The sequence below is a fragment of the Pholis gunnellus genome, assembly GCF_910591455.1.
Source record: "Pholis gunnellus genome assembly, chromosome: 19".
Lineage (NCBI taxonomy): Eukaryota > Metazoa > Chordata > Actinopteri > Perciformes > Pholidae > Pholis > Pholis gunnellus.
This window is the reverse complement of record NC_136546.1, coordinates 3,181,550-3,195,187: the sequence shown is the minus strand read 5'-3', so window position 1 is coordinate 3,195,187 and position 13,638 is coordinate 3,181,550. Positions and strand designations below refer to the sequence as shown.

The 13,638-nt window shown below is 42.4% G+C and overlaps 2 protein-coding genes across 2 annotated transcripts; both read right to left on the bottom strand.

Annotated features, from left to right (window-relative positions):
- Positions 1-777: 777 nt before the first annotated feature.
- Positions 778-2,241, bottom strand: LOC306711330 (protein FAM177A1). Its single transcript, XM_079180209.1, has 5 exons — positions 2,015-2,241; positions 1,622-1,774; positions 1,477-1,531; positions 1,275-1,369; positions 778-1,113 (listed from the first exon to the last, which is right to left on the bottom strand). The coding sequence occupies exons 1-5, from the start codon at positions 2,033-2,035 to the stop codon at positions 901-903; spliced, it is 537 nt and encodes a 178-aa protein (XP_079036335.1). The 5' UTR covers positions 2,036-2,241; the 3' UTR covers positions 778-900.
- Positions 2,242-3,536: 1,295 nt separating this feature from the next.
- brox (BRO1 domain and CAAX motif containing) lies at positions 3,537-13,491 on the bottom strand. The gene is made up of 13 exons (XM_079179814.1): positions 13,398-13,491; positions 12,774-12,893; positions 12,392-12,498; positions 11,583-11,679; positions 10,960-11,055; positions 10,773-10,845; positions 8,752-8,857; positions 8,255-8,344; positions 7,549-7,634; positions 7,315-7,396; positions 6,578-6,728; positions 6,109-6,268; positions 3,537-5,368 (listed from the first exon to the last, which is right to left on the bottom strand). The coding sequence occupies exons 2-13, from the start codon at positions 12,872-12,874 to the stop codon at positions 5,285-5,287; spliced, it is 1,233 nt and encodes a 410-aa protein (XP_079035940.1). The 5' UTR covers positions 12,875-12,893; positions 13,398-13,491; the 3' UTR covers positions 3,537-5,284.
- Positions 13,492-13,638: the final 147 nt, after the last annotated feature.

The window sequence follows — 13,638 nt, the reverse complement described above, 5'->3', positions numbered from 1 at the left end:
ATTCATTTATTTACACACATATATGTGTGTATATATGTATATGTATTTCTTTTCGTTTGGTTGTCGCATTAGAGTCCTTAGTCCACACTCCAGATCAGTGGGCGGCGGTAATGCACCCGAAAGCTGTTTACCAACCTCCATAAAAAGCAAAAGAAGAAGAGGAAGCAGGCGGCTGAAAACGGTCCGACTTGAACGCAGTTTTTTGTCAACGCCCCTTTCTACGTCCGCCTGCTCTCGTCTGGTTTCCAGGCGAGGCGCAGTTCATCTCGTACGAGCCTAGTGTCTCGTGCTTTATGGGTGAAAGAGAGCGTATTCCAGACGACACAAACTATGTTACTCACAACTTTTAACGTTACAATTTTAGTCGTAGGCAACGTTAGCATGGCTCAGTAGCATGACTTACTAGCAAGTTAGCTAGTTTCAGCGAGGTACGTTCTTGCCAGAGCCAGGCTAACAAACATACGATTAGTTTTTGGAACATACTCATGAAAACTCAGTCGACAGTTAAAAATGGCTGAGAGATTGTGAAGGTTTGTATTCCTGTATGGTCTGGTCTCGAGCATCGATGACGAGGTGGCCGAGTGGTTAAGGCGATGGACTGCTAATCCATTGTGCTCTGCACGCGTGGGTTCGAATCCCATCCTCGTCGGTGTATTTTGCTTTCCATGAATTCTTAATACTTTTACATTACATACTCTTCAGCAATCGACAGCTTCTTGCTAAATCAGTGCAATGATGCCGACTGCTTTTCATGTTTTTCTATATTTTATTTATGCATATTTTATCGTCCCCCTTCAGTATTACGTCACCACACTTTAAATTAAGCAAACATGATTGCATCATTTGTTACACACATAAAGTCACAACCGTCATTTCTTTGCTTTTCTTCTTTTTTCTTCTTTATTTAAATTGATCTTCATCTGCTTGATAGGCTCTGTTGTGACGTCCCTCACTCCTGTCCATGTGTTTCTCATCACAGCTCGCCTGGGAGTCAGCAGGGCACCGTGCTTCTCCTGTAGCTCCGTAATGACTCCGATCCTTCGGCCCGGGGTAGAGGTGGATCGCCTCTGCCTGTCCTTCCAGGAGGTTGTCCTTGGCCTGGCTGCTTGTTGTCTATGAGTGAGATACAAGGAAATATCCACCCACAGGCCTGTCAGTGTGTTATTAAGAGACTGGGCAGTTTCATCCCATCTCCTGCCCCCGACAAACTATTAATACAAAAGAAGTATCTTGTGACAGTGTGTTTGTTTTGCTGCTCTTGAACTTTACATTACCTTGTGGTCACGATGATATTGATCTATGGCGTACTGGTATTTGGCCGCATTCAGTCCTAGTGCACCAGATAGTCTCTCTCCAAGGAAATCGCAAGCTATATTTTGGTGACAGTGGCATAATAAGTGAGACTTTCTTCAGAGCTATAATTAGACTATTGTTGATTTAGTATGCTTGAATGCGTGTTATTGTCACGTTGCATACTCAGCAGTGAAAACCTCCCAACTAGAATGGCCACATTCTTGAATGACAACCTAGTCTGAGAAAGAAGAGTCAGAAAAAAAAAAAACAGATGACATGACTTAGTATTAGATGTAACGTGAAATGTATTTTCTTAACAGTGTCCCACCCTCTCTGGTTCTCTGAAGGGAGGCCTGTTTGATGACTGCTCCTCTTCTTCCTCCTCCTCCTCACTGTCTTTCTGCTCCAGAGTTTCACCGCTGGAGAAGTGGATGATCCTCTGTTTGGACCCAAACTCGGTTTCTTGTACGTCTGGTGAGGGCTGACACATCAGACAGGTTTTTAGAGACGCTTCTGTTTGCATTAACAAGTAGTCTCTGTGTCCCATTATGCTGTGTCCAGCATATTGTCATTTTATAGGCTTTTTAAAAAAACTACACCAGGCTCTCAGAGAGAAGATTCACTACAAGTTGTTAAAAGTTAACTTACACTTGTGCTGTTACCGAACACAACCTCTAAGCTAACATGTCTGTTTGTCTCGCCTCATCATTACAACACTTACTTCCTGGTGGCCGTCGTTCATTCTTCATAAGTCTTTCTTTGTCGCTCCAAATGCGACGCACCGTCCAGGCTTTGTGGTGACACAGCTGTGCTGCGTGTCCGTCCACGCCGCCTCCGCTTTGTGGAGAAAAACAACTACAGGATACAGGATCACACTTGAAACCGGAGACACCCAAATACAGCAGTGCACACCTGATCACGGGCAAATAGTTACAGAGCCGTCACTGTGAGGCAATCAGTGTCATTGTTGGGTTTGAGGGGGTTGGGCTTGTTTTGCTGTGTAGAACGTCATGGTTTATTCTAAACCACTTCTGTTTGTCCCTTGAGGTTAGCCTGAATGTCAGATAAAACATCCCATTCATTCACATCTACATGGTGAATATCTGCTGGTAAAAATCCAGGAGACCACTATTTTTGGATGTGTCCTGCCTGACGAATTTGTTTTTTTGAGATCTTGATTAAAAGGTCAAATGTATTTCATTTACAGATAGCGGCAAAGTGCAGCCCAGCAGTTCACTTTAAAGTAAGTAGTGGGTGGTGAGGAGACAGCTCTATAAAAGTCTTGGGGTGTGCTCCTCCAGAGGGCCACATTAATATTATACATCTGTTTCAAGTAGCAGCAAATAGGAATGAAAAATGGCCCTGGACTCAGACCGGCACCACCAATGGCGGGCTGAGGAGTCACCAATTGGTTTGTGGACTACAGATTTGAAGCCTCAAGTTCCGCATTTTGGCCGTCGCCATCTTGATTTTCTGCAACCAGAAGCGACATGAGCACAACCGAACACCGAACAAGATAATTTTAGGCAACCAAAAATGTTACAATTAACTTTCACTGACTAAAAACACTCAGTGAAACGGTTAAAGTTGTAAGACAAAACACAGACAACAACGCCGTGGTAGCGACCTGTCAATCACAAGGTAGCCCCACCCCACAGCATACTCTGCGTCTATTTGACTATTTTACTAAATGAACATCATGCTGTATTGAAGACTTGAAACTAGAGATTGAGACCATAAACTCATGTTTACAATGTTTACTGAGGTAATAAATCAAGAGAGAAGTAGAGTCATTTTCTCATAGACATCTATACAACCAGAGGAGTCGCCCCCTGATGGACATTAGAGAGAATGCAAGTTTAAGGAACTTCAGCATTGTCTTCACTTTTCAGAGGCGGAGGCCTCCACCTGCTCAATCTACATCTGTCCACTGAAGGTGCACTATCCTGAACCTGGATGAGTAATTAGTGTAAGTATGATATGATTATTAAATACAAAGTAAAAGGTTATTATGATAGTATAATGTTAATACATAAATTAGATATTGTTAGCATATTCACAAAATTCCATACAATAGTATACTATTTCCCTTTGGCGTAATATTAAATCCAGTTGGACAATACAGAAAAAGAATACACAACCAGCATTTGTACATTTTGTTCCTTCATTAAACCCGTGTGCAAGAAAAAAGAGATGACGCTTAAATCAAGGTGACATACATGAGCACAAGACGTGGAAGAATGGACTTTGTATGGATGATTTAATACCGTTAGAAATACATTTTACATGACGGACACTGCTGGAGGAGGAATAATGAGCTACAGGGGAGTGTACACTGTAATGGTGATCTGACACACCCTTTAAATAAACCTGGAAAAGAACAAAGGACTAGCGTTGGTCTTACTTCTACAACTCTAAACCTGCTGTTCCAGGTGTAATGAACATTGGTTACATGCCTTAGCCGTGACATTTCCATCCGATCCACACTGAACTTCGCCACACAGCTGGATATAAAGTGCAACGGCGTTACAATGTGCTATAATGACATTTAGTGAGACACCACTTGATTTCCACTACCGTTAGTGTCTAGCTCAGGTGAGCTATTATACTTGTCGGGGCACGAACGAGTTCATGTGAGCAGTATATTACAGTTTTTCTAAAGTTTTTTAGCCATCGATAGTCACGCTTTAACTGTGGGAGAGTGTTTGACTTCTGTAAGGCAGCAGCACATAAGATAACTTCAGACACGATTGTTTGTGTGATCGGATACTGCTCATGCCCCGATCTCTGTCTTTAAGGAAGGGGAACACACTCCCCAGATGTACGGTACACACTACGTACATTGTGTCAACTGTCGACGACAGCACTCTCTCAGCAACTGAACACTTCACAAGAGTAAGCATTTCACCGTGTATATTCATCAGTGAGTCCACTGACACATACAAAATGAAAATCAACAACACCGAAAACATAAGCCACACAGAATTGTATATGCTGTCGTAAGTATTTTCAACTAAAATATTACATAATAGAAATAAATTAAACTACTATTATTGGGGATAAATAAAGAATCCCTAAAAACAGAATCCCTAAGCATGATAAAGAATGATTCATCCAGTAAGAAAAGTTTCCCTATATGAATAGTAGAAGTAAAAATAAACAGAGAAAACTGCTATATCATGTGTAAAAAGAACTGTATATATACGTCATGTGATCTAAATAAAGTACTGATTGTAAACTGCAACAGCTAAAACAAACCAAATATGCCCAGCGATGACATGCGGTTTTGTTCGTTTTTTTGTCCGTCCACTACTGATTCACATTTCAACCCTGTTGATTATCACGAGTGTGTTTTAATATCGGCTTGAAATGCACGCAGATCATACAGGCCGACTGTGGGAATGCAATTTCCTGCAGTTGCTCATTGTGGATGGTTGGATCATGTTCTATGTAGCGGGGAAATATTTTCTTTTCTACTGCATTTGTTCTGTTTAGATCCATGTCCTGAGGCCATGTTTAATAGGCCAGTTTGCATTATCTGAGTCTATAACCAGGCCAGAGCGCTCCAAGAACCATCTTCTGTGAGAGGCCGCAGTGAGCAGGTTAACTCTGTAGCCAAAGGCACCATTAATAACACTACTTCACCAATAAGGCTCATTTAGAATTGTTGCACTTTAAAAAATTCCCTCATGTAAAGACCTTCCTTTGAAGTTAGCATTTAAGCTGACCGTTAATTACTTAGCAGCTTCCCATCTTTTCAAAACTGTTTTAGGGTTTGCTTTACGAGCAGCTGTGAGCCGTTAAGGCTCCGGCTTCGATTGAACGGCTGTCACACCCGAATGCACTACGCACGTTTCAGCAGGAGCGTAAAACACCACAAATGAAAGAGAATATATACATTTTTTCCTATGGAGGGTTTACATGAAAATAAGTATGGATGCCATCATTACAATAGATGGTACTGAAGCCTGAGGGCTGACAAGTGGATGGTTTAGGAGAGGACACAGCCCGTGTCCTTCTGAGGCTTCAGATCTGGCTCCTTCACTGGTTTCACCTCCTCCTCCTTGGGCTTGGCCTGGAGTTAAGAGCAACAACACAAATGTGAAGCGACACAGCCTTGAACACACACACACACACACACACACACACACACACACACACACACACACACACACACACACACACACACACTGAATAAATACAAACCGCAATTGTCTCACCCCGCTGTCTAGACCGCAAGCAGCGTTACATGCGGCAAGTCTATTTTCTCAACAACGCACACGTGAACGTGAGGTTCACGCCACATTCTCTTTATTTTGCCCGGTAATCTAATTCCCGACGTTACGAAAAACACATCAAATGTAGACACGGACGATTCCTAAAGCAGGGCTCAGACTGCAGGACTATTACAATCCAGACCGATTTTGAAATGGGGGTTGCATCGCTCTCCCGTGATCTCATGGGGAAGCAGCTGTAAACAAGGCGGAGACGGACGTGGTGCTACAACTTCCTGTAGTGACACTGCAGTGAGGCCAAACGAGTACAGACGAGTAATGGTTGTTTATTCTTCAGTGAGAACTGGAGGGCAAATTTAAACTGTCAGTTTTTATTAACGTTAGCCTCAAGGGCTCAGATGGTTTAAAACTGGACCTGTAAACTCCTCACTTCAAGGATATATATACATATATATATATATATATATATATATGTATATATTCATAAATAGGTTTTCCTCAGAACAGAGTCTTCATTAAGTGTTTGTGCGTACTGTCATCCAGCCTATGTTGCGATAAACTTTGAGGTGAGCCGCAGTACCTTGTCATTTTTGGCTCCCTTGGTCAGGTCAAAGGTGGCATAGACTTCAGAAGAGCACTGCTCACTGAGGGGCGGCAGCTCGAAGGGGATCGGCTCAGCCAGGCCGTAACTCGCCTTCAACTCCAGCTGGGGCGCCTCAACTGGGACCTTGTGGAAGTATCTGAGGAAATGTGTCCAAAGTTACGATTGAAGACGGGACATTTCTTTGTAGTCTGGAACAAATATCACTGAGGCTTTAGTGTTGCAGCTAGACCCGTTAAGCCACCACAAATGTAACAACTGGGGGGCATACAATATGTATAAGCAACTAAAAACTGTTAACTTTGATATAAAATGCTATGTGCATCATTAATAAATGCTCCGCCCCAACATGCTTCCATTAAAACATCACAGTTTGTAGAGGTTTCCACGTAAGAACAACAACGTATACAGTAAATGAGTCCGTGTGTGGCCGCCCCGACTCACTCACATGAAGCCATTTTCTCTCTGGCACTTCTCCAGTGTGTTCTTAATGAGACCGCCCAGTTTGAGGAAGAACAGCTGCTCCGATGGTTTGGCCGTGGTGCCGGGCCCTTTGGTCTGACGATACTCTTTACACAGCGCCTCGGCATACGAGTAGCCTAAACAGAGACGTCTTCAGGTAAATACAAAAGGAATGGAGACAGTGCGGCAAAGGGGGGGAAGAAATGTGCACTCTTCATTTCAACACACAGGAAACAGACACACAGGAAACACCTGTGTGACGACCGATATGCAAAAAAGACATCATGCTTCAACCACATGTTACTGAACCCAAGTGAGCATATAATATGTTCTCTGAGGCCTAACAGCAAGATTACTGCGGACTTTCAACGTGTCTATTTTGCATACCGGACATCACCGAGACAAATTGAACAAACAATACATGCGTTCATGATTACATACTGTAGACAGTGTACTGTGACTACGTCCCATGAACCGTATCCGACATTGTGCCGACACAATGAGTGCATCAAAATCATGCCAAAGAAAAATAATGTTCTTTCCACATATAAATGCCCAACAATGAAAAACATAAAACCTGTGCTTCACGCAGAAATACTGGATGACGGTATCGTCATGAAGGGATAAACTAAACACACGTAAAAATACATTAATATGTGTAAAAAAAAACATTTTTAGGTGCAACACAAGATGAAACAGATGCTAAATCACAGATCTACGTACACTTTTCCGCCTCCTGCAGAGATCGTATAGCCTCACCGCACTTGTCACTGGCCAGCAGCGTCTGTCCGTGGTAGCAGTACGCCTGTAAACACAGTTAACAGTAAGAAGGGTAATTGGGAGCCTGCTTTCTCCTGTCGTTTGTGATGAAGAGTGGGTTTCATCAAAGGCACGTTTGCTCAGTTAGGTTCCTTTATATGAACAAAAGTACGGTGTACTGCATTAGGATATGCTTACATAAGCCATGTAAAAGTGATGCTTCAGCTGAAAGTACTTCCTCCATTTGCTACTGCACTCTGGCTCCAAGGTGTTCAACGTGTGGTCTGCGGACAGAGATACGCACCTTTAATAGCCTGCTGTACAATGGTTATGGCTTTAGCACCGTCTCTGTGACTGACCTGATTCTAGTTCCATGTGATTACCAGAGGGCCTCTGTAGTTTTTCACCCATATATACTTAAAAGCAAATCTCCTGTCTGTCCAGTGATAATAAAGCTAATATGAAAAAATATATATATTAGAATTGTATTTATTTAGCTGGGTGAGTGACACCAGATATATTCTATTATATATCATTACAATGTCACAGGTGATCCTGCTCTCACTGCTCCCCATGATAGGTTAACGTTAGATACAGTAGTAAAAGAAGGGGCTGTTCACATGCCCGGTTTAGTTTTTGTTGCGCTCTCAAAGTCGTCAATGCAAACGCCACCGCCGCAGCTCACAAGCGCCTGTTTTTCAGAGGGTCGTGGCGGCTGCGTTTTTAGACATGCGACATGTGAACGGCCCTTTACTTGTGCAAAATACTGTTGTAGTGCCGTACTGTGTGAACCACAAGTTTGAAAAAGAACTGCTCTGACCATTAACCTGTGTTTTATATTCAACTAACACGTAGTACAGTAAGAGAAATAACTGCCAACATTTAAGAGCGCTGCAATACCGACCAGCTTTTTGATAGAAGTTCGCCGTCTCAAACGCCAACGCTGCGATGAGTGTGGCGTTGTGCTTCAGTTCAATCGCTCTGGCAATCGTCACTGTAAGAAACAGAAACAGATGGTAAAGAACCACAATTTGGATACAAGTTAATACAATTTGGATAGGATTAGTGTGATATTACTCATTCCCATGAGTTTCTACTGTCATTGCAAAGATCGCTTATTCATTTCTGACTCCAGATCTGTAACCGTCTCTATTGTCATATGTCAATATATATTTGAATTTAAAGTAAAACAAGCCACAGGTTAGAGTTCCTATACAACACAAGATTACCTCACCCAGCCTAAGAATGATTTTGTTACTTCGTACAAGCATTAATATTCTGATTGTATTATTTCAGGTTATGATTAGGATCAAATGTATCGCTTCCGTCTTGAAGTTGGATGTGAGTTTAGAGTACACAAATACTGCCACCATCATGTCACAATGTTGTAGTGACCTTTACCTTCTTGCGCCTCTGCTTGGCACTGAATGATGTATGCATCCATCGCTCGAGGCTCCAGGTCTCGGCCCTTTTCGGCTGGGGTGATGAGGCGAGGGATGTGGACCTCCTGAAGCAAACGTGCCAGAGAATTTGATGTCTTTAAATCAGTTTTGGACTTATTAATGTACTCTTCTTCTATCCTTCGCATTGTGTAGTGAGAAACTGCATCAATCTGACCCGAGGCTTGTGTGCTTCAGTGGAAGTAAAGGAACAAGAGGTGCCGCTGTATCAGGCAAAAAAACAAATCTGTATTTAGTGTAAACTGTGAGGACTCTCTGGAAAAGTGGTTTCCTTATCTCTCCATTAACACAAAGTTATCAGAGTAGTTATCAAAGTAATCAATATTAATTTGGAGGCCTGATTGTTTGGTGAACAGTGAATTTAGTGATTATGTATACCAGGGGTGGCCAACCCGCGGCTCCCGAGCCGCATGCGGCTCTTTGCCCGGTTTCATGCGGCTCTTACGTTCATATCGAAGTTTGTATTTGTGTTTTTTTAATGTTCGTGTTCGCTTCGCTTGAGTTAAATACGGTATTTTCGTCAAACGCGCATGTGCGGCCACAGATTACGTTCCTCGTCGACCCATTTAACACCGAGACGGACTGTTTGAAAGCCCCGCTAGTCACAGATGAGGATGCGGCTGAGTTGGAGATCATCGATCTTTGTGAGGAGGACCAACTCAAACCTGCTTTAAGGGACGGGACCATTGAGTTCTGGAAAAGTGTGCCAATGAAAAAATACCCCAATGTCAAACGGGCTGCGTTAAGATGCTGTCAATGTTTGGGTCAACATACGTCTGCGAGTCTGTGTTTTCTACCCTGAAACACGTGAAATCAAAGCATCGATCTGTTCTGACTGACATGTGAAAGAATTGCTTCGAGTGGCAACAACGGAATACAAGCCAGATTTGAAGAGGATTGTTCAAGGCAAGGAATGCCAGAAGTCCCACTAAGTAACATGCATAGTAAAAGAAAAACACTATTGTAAATTATTATATTTTTGTTTGTGGACTTGGTTGAACTGAGAGTTTGTCTGTGTGAGACAGTGCACACAATGTTCATTGTTGAAAATGACTGGCCTGTGGTCTTAGGAGTCAATTTCTGTCATTATCATGTTGGTGTGTGACATTTACAATAAATCTGGCTGAGCAAAGGTATGTGTGTGTGTGAGGAAGGGATAGGGTGATGTTCATGTGTGCCCATGTGTATGATGTGGCTCTTTGCGGTAACACAGTAAAAAATGTGGCTCTTGGTCTCTGACTGGTTGGCCACCCCTGATGTATACCATAGAAATATTACATAGAGAGTAACATCCAGGTCCCACAGCTCCAAGATAACTTCTACTAATAATAACCTTTTTCTGCCAAAATATGCACATATATGCAGGTTTTATAAACAAAGGAAAACCCGCTAAGAATAGGCGATAGACTCCCATCATGGATGTACAAGTTACCAGTAGATGAGCGGCAAAACAGGGTTAGTAGACAGGGAAAATGTTCCATTGGTCACTTCTTTTCTGTTGTCAGTCTCGTATTCAGTCTCTCTTTTTTAAAACACACAAACCAGAGTTGGTGATTGTTGGAACAGTGGAGAGACTAACAAAGACGGTTTTGATGAGTTTGGACGCTCAGCGAGGTAACACTACTGTTGGCTGACTGGAGTCTGGTGGTTTTAAGGAGAGCACATTAATTATGTTAATCAATTATAATAATTGTCCTAATCCCTGTTTATTTTATTTATTATGTATTAACTTAAACGCGTCACATAGCACAGCATCGGGATGTCATGTTTCCATCACTGCCGATCGGTGGTGAAGACGATTAAAACCTGCAACTGCTGCAGAGTCATTTATCGCTGGAATGAAAACCGACTGTGAGCTTTCCCACTATTGGCAACAGCCAGATGTCAGTGGATGTTAATGGGTTTTGTGTCCAGTAGGAACGGGTCTTTAGGGAGCTTGACTTGTCTGTAGATGCACCTCACCTTGAGGGTTTTGAATATACCAGCAGCACTTTTCAGGCTCCGGTGAACTTCTTTCGCCTCAGCCTCCGTCACGCTATAGAACATGACAGTAGCAAATATTCAACATAGTAACAGAGCATTATTCAATGTACGACTGATTTCACAGAAATGAGTGCAACAATACAGACAACAACAAAAAAGCACATACTTTTCTTTCCCTGCTAGTCTCGAGGCAAACTTGGTGTACCAGAGGGCTACGTTGAAGGCCATGGAGACCAGTTCAAAGACCGCATCCTGCTGGGCACTGGGAGGAGAGCATGGAGAGACGTGGGTTATACAGGCTGGTGTAGGCACAAGCACACAAGATTACAAATGAGCCCTTGTGTATGTCTTATGAGCCTTTGTGGTAAAAATGTAATGAGCTAGACCAGAGCTGGGTAGTCTTCATTGCGGTGAGGTCCTTCACACAGGGTCAGACCCAGTGAGACAGCAGATAGCACTGATGTCAGATGTTTATCGGTGTGTTCACTGGATTGTCACTCAAGTCATGAGTAAGAATGAAAATAATAGACTGTGTTTTTGAAGGTTTCTTCACGTTTCTACTAACCGGTTCTTACTAGAACTCCTCATTCAGGAGTCCTTAATTCTTGCAGCACCCTTTAATTCAAATATGACTAAATACTCTTCTAAAGAAGTGGTTATGGTCTCCTGGAAAGCACTTCAAACTGTTTACTTTGCCCCTCTTTAAAACTGCAACACACCCACTTACCAACACCATGCTACCGTGAACACTACATGAAATGAGACAGGGAGTAATAACTTGGTTATTACCTTGGTGTGTTTCCTTGTAAGGTGTCAGTCCACTTGAAGTTCTGGATGAACCTCATCTTGTTCTCCTGAGTAGTTCCATCCAAGGATGAGATAAAGCCTATTGTATCATAAACCAGTATTTTAAAAGAACAGAAGCAGTTGGTTAGGTGTAAAGCCAAATGACAGAAAAATCCTGAAAGGTCTACGCCAGGTGTGTCTGCAACAACACTGCTGTATTGTGTGACCGAATGACTACAACCCACGACTGGCTAACCCCCCGGTCTAGGCTTCGTAAAAAACACACTTCTTTCAAACTTAAAAACAAGCGATGATGTATGCAGGCAATCGACTCAAAGTCTTGCTAAAAACTAAATGTAACTTATTAAGCTGTCTGCCCACGAAGCAGCAGCTGAATGACAAAAAGGTAATAACAGAAGGCAAACACAGAAACACAATTTATAATAATTAACAACTAGTGTTTTCAGGGAATAACATGCCAAGACCTTGAACATTAACTGTGCAAAGTTTTAGCATACTTAACTGGCTTTTAATTCTTTAACATCTAGTTTTCCCCTTTAATTTCCACTTAAGTATCTTAAAAGTTGGAAAATCCTTATTCCACTCCGTCTGACTGCATCATAAGCACAGATACCGTTCAATTAAATGGACATAACACAAATGTCTACCAGAATTAAATTAAAGTTCTGTTGACTTACACTATGTGTGATATAACAGCAAGAGTTCGTATTGGCAGGCAACATTGCATTTTAAGGGGTTGACACCCAAACAAGACAGAGATAAGATCGATTTGTTTGGGAGTGTAAACACACCTTGGAGGAGGGAGAAGTATGCATCCGTGGCATTTTTCATCATCTCTGGGTTGCAGGTGACATCAGTGAACATCTCCAGCAGTCTCGCCCTGTTTGTCCTCAGGTCACTGAATGTGTCAAACAAGTAGCGATCAATTGATGCTCTAAAAATATGCTGATCATTACAGCACTCAAGTGTAATTATATCCACCAAGGCACTGCCCTGTTGTAAGGCCACAGTGGTGACTGTGATCAAAGGGCAGTAACAGCAGCATACCATAGGACATTACATCATCGGTAGAGAGGGTAAGGTGACAAGACCAAAGAATTACACTACAGCATTTCAGTCACAGTCTAATTTGACAACACTGTTCCCGACCTATTAAATGGAGATAAGACATACTTGCATATCTTATTGGCAGCGGGGCTTCCTGCAACTCCATAGTAATTAAAGGACACGAGCGCTGTTGCCTTCAGTGGGTTTCTGTGAAACCAATGTGCCATCCTGTGGACGAGGACACACCTTAAAAAAGGTTGAAAAACACAGGACGACAAGCGGTTAATGAATAAGTTGTACTTCTGGTAGTAACACATTTTTGCGTACAGTGGAATGGATGGCCTCCCTGAAAGTTAATACACTTTAGTGATGTGTTCATTAAGTAAGCAGCATTAGCTAGCTTGTGTGTCGTCTTGGCTAACGTCATCGTATCGCTACAACTCGCTAGCGGCTGTATTAGCACTCTCACGAGGCACTGGCTGACCCTTCCCAAAGTTACCTATCTGAAACAAAGGATACTCAGCCTCTGACGTTACTTTTAGTTGCTACAAATGGTGTTTTTGACAATTCTTTGTCCGTCTGTTGTAAACAAACGTCTATTACGTAAGCAACAGCTAACGGCTAACACTGGCTACATCATTGTGGAAACGTAAACATGACGAATTGTATCGATGTGACAACTGACTAGTTATACTACACGAAAAACAATTGTTTAATTCGTTTAAATAAAGTATACGTGTTGATGTTTACCTGTCGTTCCGGTGCGGTAGATTTGAGGTTTAAGCAAATAGTCCTTATGGAAAGTCTGACACTGAGTGACAACAACTTACTTCCGGAAATAAACACGGGAAAGGAAGCTGGCCAATGAAAGCACAGCGTTCAGTCATATGACGTGTGTCCGGAAAATACCACAGATCTCTGATCAGCTTCTCTTTTGTTCAGGGTTTAGCGACTCACAAGACCTTAAACATGCCATGATGCGACTACTTTT